The sequence below is a fragment of the Solanum verrucosum genome, unplaced genomic scaffold (assembly GCF_900185275.1).
Source record: "Solanum verrucosum unplaced genomic scaffold, falcon-dt-bn FXZP01000022.1, whole genome shotgun sequence".
NCBI lineage: Eukaryota > Viridiplantae > Streptophyta > Magnoliopsida > Solanales > Solanaceae > Solanum > Solanum verrucosum.
The window spans coordinates 2,417,136-2,438,011 of record NW_026020086.1 but is presented as its reverse complement, the minus strand read 5'-3'; the positions used below and the strand labels follow the sequence as shown (position 1 = coordinate 2,438,011).

The 20,876-nt window shown below is 37.1% G+C and overlaps 2 protein-coding genes across 3 annotated transcripts in view; one reads left to right on the top strand and one right to left on the bottom strand.

Annotated features, from left to right (window-relative positions):
• The window catches only part of LOC125824540 (probable E3 ubiquitin-protein ligase RHY1A), a 293,655-nt gene that overhangs the window by 19,724 nt on the left and 253,055 nt on the right, over nucleotides 1–20,876 (top strand). The window lies entirely within an intron of this gene.
• Nucleotides 19,098–20,627, bottom strand: LOC125824634 (putative UPF0481 protein At3g02645). Its single transcript, XM_049504033.1, has one exon. The coding sequence runs from the start codon at nucleotides 20,625–20,627 to the stop codon at nucleotides 19,098–19,100; it is 1,530 nt and encodes a 509-aa protein (XP_049359990.1).

The following is a 20,876-nucleotide window of genomic DNA, read 5'->3' as shown; positions in this document are numbered from 1 at the left end:
TATGACTCTAACGAGTGCTTCAAATAATAATATTACGAATAGAGATGTTCTTGATGAACTTTTAACTAAAAAAGTTTGTTAGTTGAACACTTTCCAATTCTATTACTCATATTAACACTAGTAAGACATTACAAGTTGTTGAAAGTTGTTATTTTTCTCCACATATACTATAAGGTGTGATTTCTTTGTGAGGAGGATGAATTGTTAGATAGTTGTTTTTCTAATGCCGCTAGGGAGGATGGCATCTCTCTTAAACTACAAAGAAGTGAGAATGAAACAATAAATACAAAAAAACACGGTAGACATCATAGTTGGGATGATAAAGTATTACGGCGTAAAATTTTTCCTCTCCCGCAGTTACCTTATACCTGGTGAATTCCGTCTAGATTCTACGAGTTAGTTTTAGTCCAAGTTGGGGAAAAGAATAGAGTGTGAGTAAGTTAATTTTTAAATGGGTCCAATTTTTTGTGGAACCTCTAACAAGAGGCCATATGGCAAAACTGTTTATACAAAATCACTAATAAAATTAATGATATAAAGGAACATGATTTATAACAGCGCATAAATGTGCCAAACTCTTAACAAAATAGATGAGTCATTTCTAATAGTTTGATGGCAAATTTGAAGATTTTCCCTATTATTATTAATAAAAAGTACATAAAGAGAAGAATTTGTTTAATTGAATTACCAACTTGTATACGTGATACGCTTAAAATATAATTAATAATTAATATAATTTGATTTATTATAACTGATTATTTATTGTTTATTATAACTTTATTAAATAAAATTACCTATAATTATATTTAAATAACTTGCTTGTATGCAAGATTCATCAAATCAAGTTGTAGAAGGAAAGTGACTAGAAAATAAAATAAAATATGATTAATCACAGTAATCTAATCTTAAATATATGAAACCAATCTTTATTAGAAAAATAATTATAGTGTGATTTACCTTCCAAATTAAATGCCAAAAAATTCCTATAAATTCCTATCTTTTTTCCCCAACATTGTAAATTTTCATCAAACACATTTCTCTATAATTACTATTATGAATACGACCACCCACTCTACCCTTGTTCAAGGTCCTCGAAAGATTAGGAAGACTATCACCCAGTTTGAGCAACTGACTAGGTTGTTAGTGCTTCCATTTGCATTCGCTCTTGCACATGTTTTTCCACATTGGTTGGAGGGAATGGTCCAAGTTGTAGAGGAAGGGAACATGCATCGTTTTGAATTATTGGATGTTACTGAAGAGAACAACCAGAAAAATGATGAAGGCGCTTATGTTGTAAAAATGCTGCCATGTAAGGATTATGCAATAGTTTGTGTGGATTTATTCGAAAATCGTGGATTGAGCTATGGTGATGAGATTGAACTCTTTTGGGACACTAATTCGCACAATTTTAAATTTAAGTTAATTAATTAGGATCTTATTTCTTTAAATCTTATGATGTTTTTTGAGAGGAGATCCAATGACTTTTATAGTTATATTCGAAATAAAGTAAGAATAGTTAAATTTTATTGTTTTTCTTTTCCTAATTCTTTGAATGTCATGTTACTCTTTCATTTATTTTATGTGATTTAATTTAACAAGCTGTGAATTTTAAGAAAGTAATGAAAACTTTTGAATAGTGTACTCAAATGCGTATAATATATCAAAATATCATTAATTTTTTTTCAAGATCAATAAAATATTTTGCCCAACTGTTCCTATATGCCCTCTTTTACAAATGTAATTAAGTATTACTAAAATATCCTAACATTGCTCTTGTTATAGAAATTACATATCAATTCTCCATAACAATGCTCATGTCAAGTCTATGTATTCACAATATCTTCAATTATTACTTGTGAATGGAAATTCATTGGTAGAATGGAAATAATTGGGGGAAGAAGCGCACATAGAAAATGAATGAGAATATCAAAATTTCTGAATAAGAAATGATTTTTTTGGTTAGATGCGTGAAATTGGGTAAACATTTTATTCAGACAAATATAGAGCCATAATGGATGATTTTGTGTTTATCACTCGTTCTTCCTCATGAGTTGAGATTGATCATTTAGATGGATGGGGGATAAACTAATGAGCTCAGATATTGATGAACTCTATACCAGAGTTATCTATCACAACAATACCCTTATAGATCTAACAACATGTAGATCTATGATAGGTTCAATGAGTTAACTTCAGTCCAAGTTGGATAAAATAATAGAGTATCGGTGGGTTATTTTTTTATTGGGTCTAATTTTTTTGTGGACCTCTAACAAGAGGCCATGTGGCAAAACTGTTTATACAAAATCACTATTAAAAATAATGATATAAATGAACATGTTTTATAACAACAATGACATAAATGTGCCATACTCTAAACAGATGACATAGGTGAGTCATTTCCAATAGTTTGGTGGCATATTTGAAAATTTTCCCTATTATTAGTAAAAGGTACACTAAGAGAAGATTTTTTAAATAGAATTACCAACTTGTATACGTGATACGCTTCAAATATAATTAATAATTAATGTAATTTCATTTATTATATTTGATTATTTATTGTTTATTAGAAATTTATTAAATAAAATTACATGTAATTATATTTAAATAACTTGCTTGTATGCAAGATTCATCAAATCAAGTTATAGAAGGAAAGTGACTAGAAAAAAATTAAAATATGATTAATCACAGTAATCTAATCTTAAATATATGAAACCAATCTTTATTAGAAAAATAATTATAGTGTTATTTACCTTCCAAATTTAATGCCAAAAAATTCCTATAATTTCCTATCTTTCTTTCCTCGACATTGTAAATTTTCATCAAACACATTTCTCTATAATTACTATTATGAATACGACCACCCACTCTGCCCATGTTCAAGGTCCCCGAAAGATTAGGAAGACTATCACCCAGTTTGAGCAACTGACCAGGTTGTTAGTGCTTCCATTTGCATTCACTCTTGCACATGTTTTTCCACATTGGATGAAGGAAATGGTCCAACTTGTAGAGAAAGGGAACATGCATCGTTTTGAATTATTGGATGTTACTGAAGAGAACAATCCTAAAAATGATGAAGGCGCTTATGTTGTGAAGATGAAGTCATGTAAGGACTATATATGCAATAGTTTGTATGGATTTGTTCAAAAATCGTGGATTGAGCTGTGGTGATGAGATTGAACTCTGTTGGGATACTACTTCACACAATTTTAAATTTATGTTAATTAATTAGGATCTTATTTCTTTAAATCTTATGTTGTTTTTTGAGAGGATATCCAATGATTTTTATAGTTATATTCGAAATAAAGTAAGAATATTTAATTTTTATTATTTTTCTTTTCCTAATTCTTTGAATGTCATGTTACTCTATCATTTATTTTATGTGTTTTAATTTAACAAGATATGAATTTTAAGAAAGTAATGAAAACTTTTGAATAGTGTACTCAGATGCGTATAATATATCAAAATATCATTAATTTTTTTTCAAGATCAACAAAATATTTTGCCCAACTGTTCCTATATGCCCTTTTTTATAAAAGTAATTAAGTATTACTTAAATATCCTAACATTGCTCTTGTTATATATAGAAATTACATATCAATTCTCCATAACAATGTTCATGTCAAGTCAATGTATTCACAATTTCTTCAATTGTTGTTTGTGAATGAAAATTCATTGGTAGAATGGGAATAATTGGGGGAAGAAAGTCACACAGAAAATGAATGGAAATATTGAAATGTCTGAATAAGAAATGACGTTTTGGTTAGATGCATGAATGGGCAAGCATTTTATTCGAACAAATATAAAGCCAGAATGAATGTTTTTATTTATTTATTACCGGTTCTTTCTCATGAGTTGAGACCGATCATTTAGATAGATGGGCGATAAACTAATGCGCTCAGATATTGATGAGCCTTATACAATAGTTATATATCAGAACAATACCCTTATTGATCTCACTACAAGAAAAAGGTGAATTACATGGGGATTTTCTTGGGAATTAGTATGAAAATTTGCAGGAAAATAAGTTTCCTGCGGATTTTCATACTAATCCCTAGAAAAATCCTCATGTAATTCACAGTTTTCCTGTAGTGTCTATTAACAACGAGTAGATCTATGTCAGGTTCAATGACTTAGTTTCATTTCATGTTGGGGAAACTAATAGAGTGTGGGTGAGGTATTTTTTTAATGGGTCTAATTTTTTCGTGGACCTCTAACAAGAGGCCATGTGGCAAAACTGTTTTTACAAAATCACTATTAAAAATAATGAGATAAATAAACATGTTTTATAAAAGCGATGACATAAATGTGCCAAACTCTTTACGGATGACATAGATGAGTCATTTCTAAACTTTAATAAAGATTATAAGTCATTTTTTTAATTAATTGAAATGCTAAACTTTTAAAAAAAAATGCATAAGCCCTAATTTCTACAAGATCTTTGATATTGATATGGTCAAATAGTTCATTGTTCTACACTAGCTTTGGGAGGTATCAGGAAGGATTTGAAATAAAATATTGATTTCTATGTTGCCTAAGTAACCTCACGTCCTCCGCAACATTTGCAATCTCACTAATTAGATTGATGTATCTGACAAATTCGAGCTTGGTGTAATTCATTATAACCGATAAATTTTGTTTATTATATGTTATATAGAATTACATGTAATTACATTTTAAGTGACTTGCATGTCTACTAGATACACCAAATATAGTACATCACCGGTAATTAAACACCAAACCTAACACCTACTGAAGTTATCCATTGGATTCACACACTTTACTTTACAACAAATGGAATTTTTGATCGAAATATATAAGTCATTGTTTAACTTAATTCATCAAAATAATATCTATAATGATTTACCATCATATTGCAGTCATTGCAAGCACAAAAAATATGATGAGAGTAAGTGTACTTGTTGCTGGGAAACTCAAAAGTTTGTGACAAAAGGAGACAACAGCTATTTTCAATGGGTTAGATTCAATCTAAATTGATAAAACGGGTAGAATGTGAGTGAGTTATTTTTTTAAAAAGGGTCAGATTTTTAGTGAGTTCGAGTTGGTGATGTGGATTTCTAACAAGAGTCAATGTGAAAAAAACTAGTTTTACAAAATCATGATTAAAAAATAATGTTATAAATGAGCATGTTTTGAGAAAAAAATAATGTTATAAATGAGCATGTTTTGAGTAAAAAAGCATGCCATAAATGAGCATGTTTTGAGTAAAAAAGCAGTGCATGTGATAAACGTCAAATTTAATCGATCATTAATGTAATTTGATTTATTATAACTGATTACTTATTGTTTGTTATAAATTTATTAAATAGAATTATTTTTAATTACATTTAAATAACTTGCTTGTGTGCGAGATTCATCAAATCAAGTTGTAGTAGGAAAGTGGCGAGAATTTTTTTAAATATGATTAATCACAGTAATCTGATCTTAATTATATGAAATCAAACTTTATTAAAAAAAATTGTAGTGTCAAATTACCTTCCAAATTTAATATCAAAATATATGTCTATCTTCTATATCTATCTACCTATACTACCTTAAAAGTAAGAACTCTCTAACTTAAATATTAAATTACTATAATATCCCCTAATTAAAACACCTAATTTAATATTTTATACTATATTAAATTATTTATTTATTCTTATAATATTATATCACAAGCAAACACCTTTCCACATTGAATGGTTGAACTTATTTGAATAGTTGTTTGATAGTTTAAAAATATAAGGGAACTCCTCTATTTATAACCAACAAAAGGTAGTAAGAACATCTGCTTATTGTGTCTTGCCAGAATGTCACAACCCAGCAGAGAAGTCACAAACCTTCGGAGAGGTCATAACTTATTGAAAAAGTCACAACTCTTCGGACATGTCACAACCCTTCAATACAAAAAGCTATAAACTTTTAATATAATTGTCACGACCCGAGCCTACACCCTGGACGTAGCCGACACTCGAGAACCATTGTTGGTCCCCAAGTGAACCCTCATCCTGGTTGACTACAAGTGGAAGACTAACTCCAGCATACAAAGCTTAAAAAGTGAATAAAAATTCATGAAACTCAAATGAAAACTCTGAATAAAAATAAATTATTCAACTCGCCATAAAATAGGCAACTTAAGTCTTTAAAACATTTAATAAAACAAATGAACATACTTCTGAAACTCTATTGTCTATCTATGAAACCTCTAAATGACAAAGATGAAAGTCGGGACAAGACCCACAACATCCTAACAAAACTGAAAAGTAAATAAAATCCTCCAGAAGCAAGGAGGCTCACCATAGCTAACTCGAACTCCATGTGGCATCAACGAAGCTCCTGTTGATGATCCCGAATACCTGAATCTGCATCATGAAAGGATGCAGGCCAAATGGCTCAGTACGTGGAATGTATGAGCATGTAAGGGGAATTCTAAAGCATAACATAAGCTTGAAACTTGATAAAAAAGGAAACATACTTACCTCTTCTCAAACTTACTCAACTCAAGGAATACTCAAGGATACTCAAAACTACTCAAACTTACTCAACTCAGAAGTACTCAAGGATAAGATACTCAACTCATGATACTCAAGGATAAAGCAATAGTAAAAGATGCAATATATATGGAAAGCTGTAAAAATGTAGATAGCAACTCATGAATGTATTGAAAAATACAATAATACTCAATGTGTATATAAAAATACAATATAACTCTGTGGGAGTTTCTCTAATCGACAACCACCACTATGAGCCTAAGTGATGATACATCGTCTTGCCCACGCTGCCAGAATTGTCCTATATTTTGCCTTCATATAGAACGCCTTAACTAAGTGGATCTACTAGTCTATGCTAAAAAGCACTAAAGAATCATCTAAAAAGTATGATCTTTTTTCTACCCATGATGGCTACATGGTTTATGGAGACTTGAGTTATTATGAACTCGCGTCCCAATATCAGTGCTCAATGTTACTCCCAAAATATACTCAGCTCATATGTTTTTAAAAACAAAACTCTTTCTTTGTTTTGAGATAATTACTCAAAACTTAACTTAAAAGCTCTCTTGGAAATCGGCGTTTCATTTCTTGTTCAAATGTGAAAACATTTTAACTCTTGGGAATACTTAGTTCCCGTATAATCTTTGAAGAAATGAACTTTACTCTTATTCTTTACTGAACTCAAAGCTTAAGTCTTAAAACAAAGTTAAAACATTTGTAAAAGACTTCTTAAAATATGGTTTATGCCGAATTATGGACCTGAACGACTCAATGAAAGGTTTTCAATTATCATAGATAGAACTCAATACTTGGAACTCAAGAACTTCAATGATACTACTCATTTCAAGAATGCTCAACTCAGAGGGTTCATGCAGAATTATGAGCATGAACTACTCAACTCAAGAACTCAAAGATACTTCTCATCTCAAGACCGTTCGACTTATAGGGTTCATGCGGAATTATGGGTGTAACACCCCGTATTCAAAATAGACAAAAATGCAGATTTTGAGAAGTTGCAGGTGCAACTTACGGTCACCATCCACGGACCGTAGGTCAGACCACGGCCCGTGCTGGTGGTCCGTGGTTCGCCACTGCAACCCCTCCCCAGCCAGCTCAGAAAATTGGTTAAGTCTCGACTCACGGACAGACCCACGGTCCGTAGATCAGACCACGGTCCGTGGTCTGTGTCCGTGGATCAAGACCTCCTTACCCAGCCTCTGACATGAACTACGGTTGACCAGCACGGACCGTCGTTCGATCCACGGTCCGTAGGTCTGACCGTAGATCGAAGGTCAGCAACCAGTTAGCTGAAAATTCTGATGGGCCAACTTCAGATGGTCATAACTTTTATCACAAAATGAATTATGTGTCCCATGACCTATGGTTAGATATATAATTGAATTATATTTCCAACGCCACCAAGTTTGCTAAATTCCGACCTCCGAGTAAAAAGTTATGCCCGTTTTAGTGAAGGCCTGTCGAACAGGCTTGACTTACGGACGCAATCTACGGACCGTAGATTGAACTACGGCTAGTAGGTCCAAACCGTCGATCACTCCGACAGCAGTTAATTCAGGGGTCCTTTGGTCTTTTCCTATTTCGTTTAACCCCTAAGATACGTCGTTTAGACCCTAAATCATGAGGTTTTAATTAATTTAAGCCTAGAAACATAACTAGAACTTACCTAAGTCAAATCATTAATCAAAACTTAGAAAATTAGAAGCAAAAGGGAGAAAAAGGTCAAGAACCCTAGTTCAAGAACGCAGAAAGTTTCCTTCAGTTCCAGCCCCGAAATCGAAAGATTTCTCCGTGGAATTCGTCACCAGGTATGTGGGATTTCACTAGTGGGTTCCTTTCACCCATTAGGTCCCTAGAATTCAGTCAGATTCTTGATTCCATGATTATGAACAGACCTAGGGTTTCTAGAATTTGAACAGATCATCAAGAATTAGTTATTTAAATGTTCCAAATCAGATTATCATGTTATTGCTTAGTTTATCGCATGAATTTCAGAACCCTAGCTATGTATTTCTTTAGTTCTTGAATTACACATGCTAGGTCAGATATTTCAGTATTCAGTTATACATGCCTCAGTTTATGAATGCATCATTATCAGTTTAATTGTTGCATTCTCAGTTTGCATGTTCAGTTCGAGCTATCCAGTATTTACAGAAATTCAGTCATAACCAGTTAACTACTTAATTCATTGGGAGTAGCATAATACCGAGTTGGACTAGGGTTTCAGCATACCCATATAGTCCCAGAACTACGAGCCACGTAGGTGTAAGTCCCCTCTGTGGGCAACATCAGTTTAGTGATCACGCCAGCATGCCTTTATACCTCTGGCAGGGTATATTGGGTCCTCTCGATGGGGCGTATACATCGGACTCCACATTTAGCTCATGTGGTTTTATGTCGGTTATTAGTAGCTCCCACAGTTCAGTCAGACTCTATTGCATTGACCACATTTACAGTTCATTCAGTATTCAGTCAACATGTTATAAATTGGTCATTGCATTCAGTTAGCTCAGTATTCAGTATTTCAGTATCTATATCATGTTCAGATTATTTCATTGCTTTATTGCTTTGTTCAGTTATATGTTCTTTCAGCTTTACTCTATCCTACATGCTCAGTACCTTTCAAGTACTGACGCATACGTGCGCTACATCTTCTCGTGATGTAGGTTCAGGTTCTCAGCATCCAGATCACGCTTAGATCGATTCCCGATCTTTAGTTCAGCAGAATCAGTTGGTGAGTCCTCATTCTTCGGGGACAATAGTCATGAGTTTCTTTTCAGTGTTTTAGTCTTTTAGTTTCAATTTTGCTAGATCTAGTTGGGGCATGTCCCAACATTTCTAGTCAGTTTAGAGGCTTATTTCAGACATAGTTAGATTCAGCTTAGTATTTGAGTTTGATATTTCTTTTGTATTAAACTCTCAGATTCGCTACATTCAATTATAGTATATGGGTATTCCCCATCTTTTTCAGATTTATTTATGAATTAGCTTCCGCATCAGTTTATTATCTTTAGTATGCTCATGATCATGCCAGCAGGGTTAGCTTGGGATCACTTGTGGTCCTAGGTCCCGTGTCCGCGTCTTGGGGGTAGGTTGGGGCGTGACAAACTTGGTATCAGAGCATTAGGTTTAAATGTCCTAGGATGTCTGAAAAGCCGCACTAGGTAGAGTCCTTTTCATGGGTGTGTAGTGCGCACCACATCTAATGAGAGGGAGGCTACAAAGTGTCTTTAGGAAAAATCTTCATTTTCTTGTTACTCTTATCGTGCGTAAGGTATGATCTAAATTCCATTCTAACTTGACGTTCTACATTTCAGTGATCATGCCTCCTCGTAGAGCTTACGCTAGGAATGCGAATGCCAGGAACGGAAACGCAGCTCCTCCAGTTCCAGATCAGGAAGTCTCAAATGCTGAATTCAGGAATGCCATTCAGATGTTGGCTCAGAGTGTCGCTAACCAAAACAATCAGCGGGTTCAAGCTCCTGTGAATGCAAATGGTGGATCAGTAGCAGCAAGGGTCCGTGACTTTGTTAGGATGAATCCTCTAGAGTTCTTAGGATCGCAGACTGGTGAAGATCCCCAGAATTTCTTGGATGAGATCAAGAAGATCTTTGAGGTGATGCAGGTCACTGGGAATGATCGGGTTGAGTTAGCATCTTACCAACTTAAGGATGTAGCTCATATCTGGTATACTCAGTGGAAGGAGAACAGGGGTACAGATGTTGCTCCTATTACTTGGGATTGTTTCAGCGAAACCTTTCTGGACAGGTTTTTCCCCATAGAGTTGAGAGAAGCAAGGGCCCAGGAATTTATGAACTTAAGGCAGGGTAACATGACTGTCCAAGAGTATGGGCTCAAGTTTAACCAACTCTCCAAGTATGCTCCTCACATGGTTGCTGATTCCAGGGCTCAGATGAATAAGTTTCTCTATGGAGTGTCAGACTTAGTGAAAACAGAGTGCAGGAATGCTATGTTGTTGGGAGACATGAACATCTCTAGGCTCATGACTCATGCTCAGCAGGTTGAGGGTGATAAGCTTAGGGAACAGGCTAAGGAGACTAAGAAAGCAAGAACAGGTAACTACGAGTATTCCCACCAGAAATCGGGTGGTGGAAACCGCTCGCATTTTCAGCAGAAGTCTTCGACTCCAGCCCCTTCATCAGCTAGTGTTCCATCCCCCAGGTTCCGTAATGATCAGAAAGGTAGGGCGTCAGGCTCTAAGTCTCAAGGTAGTGTTTTAGGCACCAAAACCTACCCAACTTGCCCGAAATGTAGTAGGAACCATCCGGGCGAGTGCCTTGCAGGTAAGGATGGATGCTTTGGGTGTGGCCAGTCTGGTCATAGATTAAATGATTGCCCTTCAAGACAAGGTCAAGGAGGAAATAATGGTAGAGCTCAGTTTACAACTTCAGCAGCACCAGCAGGTCGCCCGACTCAGCAGGGTAACTCTTCTGGTACTGGTGGCGGACAGCGCCAAAACAGGCTTTATGCTCTTCAGGCTTGTCAAGATCAGGAAGGTTCTCTTGATGTAGTCACTGGTACGTTACGAGTCTTTGATCTTGATGTTTATGCTTTATTAGATCCAGGGGCTACTCTTTCTTTTGTAACTCCATACATAGCAATCCAATTCAGTGTTAGTCCAGAAACTCTTTCAGAACCTTTCTCAGTCTCTACTCCAGTCGGTGACCCAGTTATAGCAAGACGGGTATACAGAAATTGCCCTGTCACAGTCTCTCAGAAAGTCACCTCAGCAGATCTTGTAGAGTTAGAAATGGTAGACTTCGATGTCATTCTAGGTATGGATTGGTTACATTCATGTTATGCCTCAGTTGATTGTAGAATTAGGATTGTTCGATTTCAGTTTCCAGACGAACCAATCCTAGAATGGAAGGGTAGTAGCTTAGCGCCTATGGGTCGATTCATTTCTTACCTTAAGGCCAGAAAGATGATCTCTAAGGGTTATCTCTATCATCTAGTTCGGGTTAAGGATTCTAGTTCCAAAACCCCAACTCTTGAGTCAGTTCCAGTGGTTAATGAGTTTCCAGAAGTGTTCCCAGAAGATCTTCCTGGAGTTCCTCCCGAAAGGGAAATCAACTTTGGAATTGATCTCCTTCCAGATACCCAGCCTATCTCTATCCCTCCTTACAGAATGGCTCCAGCTGATTTTAAGGAATTGAAAGAGCAGTTGAAAGACCTTCTAGATAAGGGCTTCATCAGACCCAATATTTCGCCATGGGGTGCACCAGTGTTGTTCGTGAAGAAGAAAGATGGTTCTCTCAGAATGTGCATTGACTATAGGCAGTTGAACAAAGTCACAATCAAGAATAAGTATCCTATCCCCAGGATTGATGACTTGTTTGACCAACTTCAGGGTGCTAGTCATTTCTCAAAGATAGATCTCAGATCAGGTTATCATCAGCTTAGAGTCAGAGATAGTGACATTCCGAAGACAGCCTTTAGAACTCGGTATGGTCATTATGAATTTGTAGTTATGTCATTTGGACTAACTAATGCTCCTGCAGCTTTCATGGATTTGATGAACAGAGTGTTCAAGCAGTACTTAGACTTGTTCGTTATCATCTTCATTGATGATATCCTCATTTACTCTAAGAATGAGGAAGAACATGCGAGTCATTTGAGAGTTGTTCTGCAAACTCTCAAAGATCGTCAGTTGTTTGCAAAATTTAGTAAGTGTGAGTTTTGGTTACAATCAGTTGCCTTCCTTGGGCATATTGTGTCTAGTGAAGGAATTCGAGTAGATTCCCAGAAGATAGAAGCAGTGAAACAATGGCCCAGACCTACCTCTGCTATAGATATCAGAAGTTTCTTAGGTCTAGCAGGTTATTACAGAAGGTTTGTGGAAGGATTTTCATCCATAGCCTCTCCATTGACTAAGTTAACTCAGAAAAAGGTTAAGTTCCAATGGTCAGATGATTGTGAGAAAAGCTTTGCAGAATTGAAAACTAGGTTGACTACAGCTCCTGTCTTGACTCTACCAGAGGGTTCAGATAGTTATGTGATCTATTGTGATGCATCCAGAGTCGGCCTAGGTTGTGTGTTGATGCAGCGAGGTAAAGTTATAGCTTATGCTTCTAGACAACTTAAGGTACATGAGAAGAATTATCCAACTCATGACCTCGAGCTAGCAGCAATGGTGTTTGCACTTAAGATTTGGAGACATTACTTGTATGGTGTTCATGTAGATGTGTTCACAGACCATAAGAGCCTCCAGTATGTATTCACCCAGAAAGAGTTGAATCTTCGCCAGAGAAGATGGCTAGAGTTCCTCAAAGATTATGATATGAGTGTACATTACCATCCTAGTAAGGCAAATGTAGTAGCAGATGCCCTTAGTAGACTATTTATGGGTAGTGTAGCACATGTTGAGGAAGAAAGAAAAGAGCTAGCAAAGGATGTTCACAGACTTGCTCGCCTAGGAGTTCGTCTTATGAGCATATCAGATGGTAGTGTAACAGTTCAGAATGGGGCAGAATCTTCTTTGGTAGTAGAGGTTAAGGAAAAGCAAGATAGCGATCCAATCTTGCTTGAACTTAAGGGTGCAGTCCACAATCAGAGAGTGGAGGTTTTCTCCCAAGGGGAAGATGGTGTACTTCGCTATCAAGGTAGATTGTGTGTTCCTGATGTGGGTGAATTGAGACAGCATATTCTCGCAGAAGCCCACAATTCCAGATATTCTATTCATCCAGGTGCTACTAAGATGTACCGTGATCTACGGGAAGTCTATTGGTGGAATGGTATGAAAAGAGATATAGCAGACTTTGTGGCTAAGTGCCCCAATTGCCAGCAAGTAAAGGTAGAACATCAGAAACCAGGAGGTATGACTCAAGAGATTGACATTCCTACTTGGAAGTGGGAAGTGATCAACATGGACTTCATCACAGGTTTACCTCGTACTCGCAGACAACATGACTCCATTTGGGTGATTGTTGATAGGGTTACTAAGTCTTCTCGCTTTTTGGCGGTCAAGACTACAGATTCGGCGGAGGATTACGCCAAGCTTTACATTAATGAGATTGTGAGGTTGCATGGAGTTCCTTTGTCTATCATCTCAGATAGAGGTCCTCAGTTTACATCTCATTTCTGGAAGTCATTTCAGAAAGGTCTTGGTACTCAGGTTAATCTTAGCACAGCATTTCATCCGCAGACGGATGGTCAGGCAGAGCGTACCATTCAGACCTTAGAGGATATGTTGAGAGCTTGTGTGATCGACTTCAAGGGTAATTGGGACGATCACCTTCCTCTGATTGAGTTCGCCTACAACAATAGTTACCATTCCAGCATTCAGATGGCCCCTTATGAGGCATTATATGGGCGTAGATGTAGATCTCCAGTTGGTTGGTTTGAAGTAGGTGAAGCAGCCTTGATAGGACCAGATTCGGTCTTTGATGCTATGGAGAAAGTGCAACTCATTAGAGATAGACTTAAGACTGCTCAGAGTCGCCAGAAGTCTTATGCATATGTGAGAAGAAGGGAACTAGAGTTCCAAGTTGATGATTGGGTTTTCCTAAAAGTGTCACCTATGAAAGGGGTGATGAGATTTGGCAAGAAAGGAAAGCTCAGTCCCAGATATGTAGGCCCTTACCGGATCTTGAAAAGGATTGGTAAAGTGGCTTATGAGTTAGAGTTGCCAGCAGATTTAGCAGCAGTGCATCCAGTCTTTCACATTTCTCTTTTGAAGAAATGTGTGGGTGATCCAGCATCCATAGTGCCATTAGAGAGTGTGGCCGTGAAAGATAGTCTTTCTTATGAGGATGTACTAGTTGAGATTCTCGATCGTCAGGTTAGAAGGTTGAGAAATAAAGAAGTCGCTTCAGTCAAGGTTTTGTGGAGGAGTCAGTCAGTAGAGGGAGCTACTTGGGAAGCAGAAGCAGCCATGAAGTCCAAGTATCCTCACCTCTTTCCTTCCGATCCCATTCCAGCTTGAGGTAATAGTTCCTCTTCAGTTTTTCAGTCATTCATGCGAAAATTCAGTCTTAGAATCATGTTCCTTCAGTTTGTACTTGCATTTTCAGCGTATTTGCATGTCCTTGGAACTCAGTTCAGTCAGAAATTTAGTTCTCAGTGTTTAGTGGTAGGGATTGCAGCCCTCTCCCTTTATTTCAGCAAGTTTAGTCTTCATTCGAGGACGAATGGTCCCAAGGGGGAGATAATGTAACACCCCGTATTCAAAATAGACAAAAATGCAGATTTTGAGAAGTTGCAGGTGCAACTCACGGTCACCATCCACGGACCGTAGGTCAGACCACGGCCCGTGCTGGTGGTCCGTGGTTCGCCACTGCAACCCCTCCCCAGCCAGCTCAGAAAATTGGTTAAGTCTCGACTCACGGACATACCCACGGTCCGTAGATCAGACCACGGTCCGTGGTCTGTGTCCGTGGATCAAGACCTCCTTACCCAGCCTCTGACATGAACTACGGTTGACCAGCACGGACCGTCGTTCGATCCACGGTCCGTAGGTCTGACCGTAGATCGAAGGTCAGCAACCAGTTAGCTGAAAATTCTGATGGGCCAACTTCATATGGTCATAACTTTTAGCAAAAAATGAATTATGTGTCCCATAACCTATGGTTAGATAGATAATTGAATTATCTTTCCAACTCCACCAAGTTTGCTAAATTCCGACCTCCGAATAAAAAGTTATGCCCGTTTTAGTGAAGGCCTGTCGAACAGGCTTGACTTACGGACGCAATCTACGGACCGTAGATTGAACTACGGCCAGTAGGTCCAAACCGTCGATCACTCCGACAGCAGTTAATTCAGGGATCCTTTGGTCTTTTCCTATTTCGTTTAACCCCTAAGATACGTCGTTTAGACCCTAAATCATGAGGTTTTAATTAATTTAAGCCTAGAAACATAACTAGAACTTACCTAAGTCAAATCATTAATCAAAACTTAGAAAATTAGAAGCAAGAAGGGAGAAAAAGGTCAAGAACCCTAGTTCAAGAACGCAGAAAGTTTCCTTCAGTTCCAGCCCCGAAATCGAAAGATTTCTCCGTGGAATTCGTCACCAGGTATGTGGGATTTCACTAGTGGGTTCCTTTCACCTATTAGGTCCCTAGAATTCAGTCAGATTCTTGATTCCATGATTATGAACAGACCTAGGGTTTCTAGAATTTGAACAGATCATCATGAATTAGTTATTTAAATGTTCCAAATCAGATTATCATGTTATTGCTCAGTTTATCGCATGAATTTCAGAACCCTAGCTATGTATTTCTTTAGTTCTTGAATTACACATGCTAGGTCAGATATTTCAGTATTCAGTTATACATGCCTCAGTTTATGAATGCATCATTATCAGATTAATTGTTGCATTCTCAGTTTGCATGTTCAGTTCGAGCTATCCAGTATTTACAGAAATTCAGTCATAACCAGTTAACTACTTAATTCATTGGGAGTAGCATAATACCGAGTTGGACTAGGGTTTCAGCGTACCCATATAGTCCCAGAACTACGAGCCACGTAGGTGTAAGTCCCCTCTGTGGGCAACATCAGTTTAGTGATCACGCCAGCATGCCTTTATACCTCTGGCAGGGTATATTGGGTCCTCTCGATGGGGCGTATACATCGGACTCCACATTTAGCTCATGTGGTTTTATGTCGGTTATTAGTAGCTCCCACAGTTCAGTCAGACTCTATTGCATTGACCACATTTACAGTTCATTCAGTATTTAGTCAGCATGTTATAAATTGGTCATTGCATTCAGTTAGCTCAGTATTCAGTATTTCAGTATCTATATCATGTTCAGATTATTTCATTGCTTTATTGCTTTGTTCAGTTATATGTTCTTTCAGCTTTACTCTATCCTACATGCTCAGTACCTTTCAAGTACTGACGCATACGTGCGCTACATCTTCTCGTGATGTAGGTTCAGGTTCTCAGCATCCAGATCACGCTTAGATCGATTCCCGATCTTCAGTTCAGCAGAATCAGTTGGTGAGTCCTCATTCTTCGGGGACAATAGTCATGAGTTTCTTTTCAGTGTTTTAGTCTTTTAGTTTCAGTTTTGCTAGATCTAGTTGGGGCATGTCCCAACATTTCTAGTCAGTTTAGAGGCTTATTTCAGACATAGTTAGATTCAGCTTAGTATTTGAGTTTGATATTTCTTTTGTATTAAACTCTCAGATTCGCTACATTCAGTTATAGTATATGGGTATTCCCCATCTTTTCAGATTTATTTATGAATTAGCTTCCGCATCAGTTTATTATCTTTAGTATGCTCATGATCATGCCAGCAGGGTTAGCTTGGGATCACTTGTGGTCCTAGGTCCCGTGTCCGCGTCTTGGGGGTAGCTTGGGGCGTGACAATGGGCATGAACCATTCAACTCAAGGACTCCATGATTAAAATGTAATAGTCATATGATTAGAAATATAATCTCAAAGGGGATTAGGAACTCAATACTCAAGACTTATAACTTGTAGATACTACTCCTCTGAAAGATACTAAAATTATGAAGTTCATGCGAAATTATGAGCATGAACGACTCGACTCGATTGTCTACATAACTACATGGAACTCATGTATACGACTCTTCTCATTCTCTTACTTACTTCCTCAAAACTTAACTCAAATCGATGGTGGATCTCAAAGGATTCATAATTGAACTCAAAGGCTTCCTTGAACTCTATTCTTAACTATATCTTGAATGTGAATTAATAATTCAAGAGTTATGGTTCATGATATGAAAGATCTCATGATGACAAAGTAGACTCATGAATACATTCTCCTCATCCTCATCCTCATCCTCATACTCACTTGCTCGAATCTTGAAACGAGTTACTAGAAGTTGTAGAAGACTCCACAAAAGGGCTCAAAGGGACTTCCTTAGAATGTTCGAAAGAATTCTCAAAATACATAGCTCTTAACTTTACCTTGAATTTGAATTATGAATTCAAGGTTATGATTCGTGTTATCAATGATTTCTATGTGTTTACAAGTAGTTTAGAATCAAAGGGGAGTAAAGGTACCATTTGAAAAAACTCGAACGGATGAAACGATGAAGAACGGGTGGGGGCAAGCGACCCTGGCGCTCTGAGTGGCGCGGGGCGCTAGCCCCTAAACTTCAGAGAAGTGATTGGGGCGCTCTGGCTGGCCTGGGGCGCCAGGCCCCATCCCTGAAAACTTCAACGACTTTCTTTGCTCGTTTTCTCACCCTAACTCGCCTAGAATCAAACAATTTCTTCCTCAATCACTTGGACTCGATTACTTAACATAATTACACTCTAATCTACTCAAATCACTAAATTTCATCTCAAGAAATCCTCAAAACCCCGACACAACAAGATTTAGAGTGAACTTTAAGAACACCTATCAAGAACTCTAATCTTTCAACTTCAAGAACGAAATTTCGCTGAAAATAACATGATTGGCGTGTGGGTGAACTAACCCAACACTATGGAAGCTTACATACCTCTTAGGGATTGAACCCATGGTGAAAATCCGCAACAAAATGCAAGACTCTCGACAAACGCTATCCTCTCCTCTTTTCTCCTCTTTTCTCTTCTTGAACTCTCAACTAAAACCCTAGGCGTATATTAGGATTATAAAACTGAACCTAATAGGATTAGACCCCTAAAACAGTACTAAAAAAGAATTAAATCTAATTGGGTAAGGAAAAGACCAAAATACCCCCTTACTATTTTCGGGTAACTTTTCTTAACTGGACAGTCTGACTTCAAAAGGGCATATCTCACTCATCTGAACTCAAAACTTAGCAAACTTGGCGGCGTTGGAAAGATAATTCAAAGACCTTTCATTGGGTACCTTGTAGCCCACCTAACTCATCATGTACTGAACGTTATGGTCGTTTTAAGTTGACCCACAACTTAGAAGAACTTAGGAATGACTTGAATGAACTCTCTTTAGTTCTTCTTGGAACTCAAGGTACTACATCTAGTGACCTTATCACTCAAGAAATTTTAAATCTTCGGTAAAATCCTACTCAAAACAAAGGGTGGTTTGAGTCTCAATTCGAAAATATTTCTGGGGTGTTACAATAATATAAATAAAAAATAAATGAATAAATATAATTTTAAATATAGAAAAAGAAGAAGAAATTTGTAGTTTAAAAATGTGAGGAAACACAAAATTGCCACATAGGACGTATGTGCTTACTTAATCAACTCTATACAAGTTTAAGTATCTAAGTGTGCAGTAGTTGTGCACATCCAAAGTTGAAGGGAATAGATGCAAAATGAGGCCAAATTAAAAGACACGTTTATACATTGTAGGACTTTTTATACAATTGGATCTTAACATTGCACCTGTCAAGTCAATGTAGTCACAAATTCTTCAATATTTGTAATACCTTTGAATGGTTTTCCTCCCACTGCACTTAAAATCCTAAATTGTATGAAATATACATAAACTCTAATATCTACAAGATATATATATATAATATATATATATATATTTGATGTTGCTGGTATAGTAGTCCATTATATTTTGATGTTGTTGCAGTAGTATGAAATAGTATGTCATTCAAACTAATCTTTGTTTAATAGTATTAATGTCATGGAATTTCCAGTACTGAGTTGTTTGATCTACAATATATATACCATGGTTTAATTAATTTCCATCTTTATAGCCCCAAACGTTGTGGCAGTCATACACAGAGCAAACTGTCTTGAAAATTAGCAGCAAGACAAAGAATATTGACAAAGCAACAGGCAACAACTTCAAAGAAACATAGATGCTTTTCTTAAATCCTCTACGAGCCCTAACGATTAGCCTTTGGTCGTAGTACTCGTTGACTTTCTTCATGACAATCTCCACATTAGAAATTTCACTAGACCTCACAAATGACCTTTGCATGGTACTGAACAAAGTGGCAATTTCATTATCAGTCAAATCCCCTTTGATAACACCAGCTTGCCTAAGAACCCTCACATCCTCAGTAGAATTTGCAATCCCACTCATTAGATTTATGTATCTGGCAAATTCGAGCTTGGACTTCGACATGGCAGCTTCATAGATCATCAAGTTTCTAAGTATGACTTCTGATCCAGCATTCATTGTGATCACAGGAAGGGATAAAGTTGAAGAAGCTTGTTCAAATTTAATCATACGGATACCCTCGCGGATGGGGATGCATCTGACACTGGCATAACACCATAATTGGGATGCTGAAGGGTTAGTAATGATATTCTTGATTTCTTCGTCTCCATTTCTTTCCATACCTTCCCTAAATAGCCCGGAAATCTTTGACCATGGCACGTTTGCTAAAATCTGGTTAATGGGCTTTACAACTTTTTGCACTTTTTTTGGACCTATAGGCTCCAGCACCTTCAACATTGTTTCGAATTTGTGAATGATGTCTTCATGTGTATCTTGATCATGTGCTTCATCTTTATCGTCATGTTTGATATCAATGATGTATGACATTTGAATAGGAACCGAAGCAAAATCTACATGATCATCGAGGATTAAACGATACATAAGATCTAGCAAATGAAGAGGCTGAGTTTCTTTGGCGTTATTTCCATGATACTCATTGTTTGCAGGCAAAGGAAGTGGGGAATGCATTTCACAAAAGCGCCTAAACATGGAAATTAACTCTGCATCTTCTCTGTCATCAGGGGAAGAGAGACGGAGAAACTTTCTTATTTGCCTCAAAACCACAAAGGGGATTTGGTTCTCAAGCATCATAAAGTCTCGGGTGAAAATGGAGTCATCAATATTATTTTCATGATCATCATGCAGGTTATTGCCATACGCTGAACGGAAGATGTTAAGCAAGAATAGACCATCTATGGCTACTATCCAAGCTAAAGTCTCCTCATCTATGTCCATGAAGCGGTTATAACAGACGCGGACAACAAGGTCGTTCTCTCTGAGTTTGTCAATCAAGAGGTGCTCAAAATTGATGATTTGAGCAGGCTCAAGAATGTCCTTGATGGCAGCAAGTTTGTACCTTTCCATTTGATATAGGTCTGGCCTTAAATGGTGATAGGGTCCCATTCCAATGAGCTGAGGAGTATAGGCTTCTGGTTTCTCATGAGTTAGTGTTTTCGGAACCTGTAGGACACAGACAGGAGGGAGAAGATTCAAGTTAATACCAACTTCTTTTTGAAGGCATTGCTTATGCGGTCTGTCCATCTCCTGGCGCTTGAATTTGATGTCATGTTTCTTTAATTTTTTTTGCAGTTACATATATTATATATTCATGCATGCATCTATGTATTTATAGATTAATTCTATCACATTTTGCTTATGAGTTTTGAATAGTACAATACACAATTAGGTTGCTGCTAAGAAAGTAGTGGAGGCACAGGGAGTTTCTTGCTTCCTTCCTTGTTTAGATATTTTCCTTCGACGAACAAACTTCATATCCCAGCCATCCAAAAT

Coding starts and splice junctions, on each gene's coding strand:
- LOC125824634 (XM_049504033.1), bottom strand. CDS start 20,627: ATGGACAGACCGCATAAGCAATGCCTTCAAAAAGAAGTTGGTATTAAC.